At 66.0% G+C, this 1,177-nt stretch overlaps 1 protein-coding gene across 1 annotated transcript in view; it reads right to left on the minus strand.

Moving 5' to 3' along the window:
- Nucleotides 1-1,177, minus strand: part of HTRA3 (HtrA serine peptidase 3) — a 35,774-nt gene that overhangs the window by 15,648 nt on the left and 18,949 nt on the right. The window contains exon 8 of the mRNA XM_023519675.1: nt 7-289. Coding sequence (XP_023375443.1) covers nt 7-289 — 283 coding nt within the window. The remainder of the gene's footprint in view (nt 1-6; nt 290-1,177) is intronic.

Below are 1,177 nucleotides of genomic sequence, written 5' to 3' on the forward strand. Positions count from 1 at the left end.
GCCTACCGAGCAGGCCGCCCGGGCCGGGTACTCTGCCCCTTCGTGCCTCAGTTTCTGCAGACCTGCGTGCTTTGCAAATGACGGTGAGGTCCAGAGGTTGGTCCCAGGGCCACCGCAGGTACTGAGACTCTGGCACAGCAGGCAGAGCTCGCTGGGCGTGTCGTGACCTTCCCTGCCACCCAGAAGGACAGGCAGGGTGGCACAGTGGTTCTGTGTCTGCCTGGGCGGTGGCACCAGCCTGCACGTGTGACCTTGGAGGGGTGACCCCTCTAAGCCTCGGTGTTCCCATCTGTGAAACGGGGTGAGGGCGGTAGCCGGGACCCCACAGGCTGCAGCGAGAAGCGACGGAGACGATGCAGCCTCGGTCATCAGCAGTCACCGTCACCATCGATCTCACCCAAACTGCTCCTGGGGGGCCTGGCGTGTGGCCACTCTCAGTGGCTGCCCTGCTGAATGCCGCCGAGCACAGCAGCCCCGGGGACAGAGCCCGGTTGGATGACAACCCTATCTTTCGACAATTTCACTGCAGGCGTGCTGCGGACCGGGCACGGGTGCCACATGCGTGCATCACGGAAGGACGTGAGGGGCCCGTGTCTTCCAGCACGGCCTCCAGAAGCAGCACAGTGCATAAAACAGAAGGAAGGGGTCGTGGGGTGGGAGGCCCGCCTGCCCGGCCCTCGCCCCTCACAGCAGCCCAGACCGCAGTGTGGGCCACCGCCAGCGCTCAGCGTGGCAGTTTAGAACCGCTGATCTGCTGCAGCCCGCGGCCGGCGCCACCGGAGACCTGGGCGTCCGCGGGGAGGGCCTTGCTCAGAGCCCGTGGAGGGGCCGGATGGCCCGGGCGAGCCTGTGGCAACCTCGCAGCGTGTCTGTCTCGGCTCACGGCGCCGCGGCAGTCAGCCCTGCCCCGGTCCCGGATCGCGGCCAAGCCTCCCGGAGGAGAAAGAGGAGGCTGATCTCGTCCGCTTTGCGACGAGGAAACAGGGAGACCCAGGCCGGCCCACTGGGCTCATGGGAGTCCGGATGCTTCTCAGCTCAGGGCCTCCACTGCTCTGTCTTCCCCGAGGACAGGGGACAGTCAAGGGACATTTAGGCCGTGGAAGGGCATGGCCGATGCTCTAAGAGATACTTCATCCCTCCAGCCTACCCCTGGCTTACAGGGCAGGACTGAATCCAG

This window comes from Pteropus vampyrus, unplaced genomic scaffold (assembly GCF_000151845.1).
Source record: "Pteropus vampyrus isolate Shadow unplaced genomic scaffold, Pvam_2.0 Scaffold231, whole genome shotgun sequence".
NCBI lineage: Eukaryota > Metazoa > Chordata > Mammalia > Chiroptera > Pteropodidae > Pteropus > Pteropus vampyrus.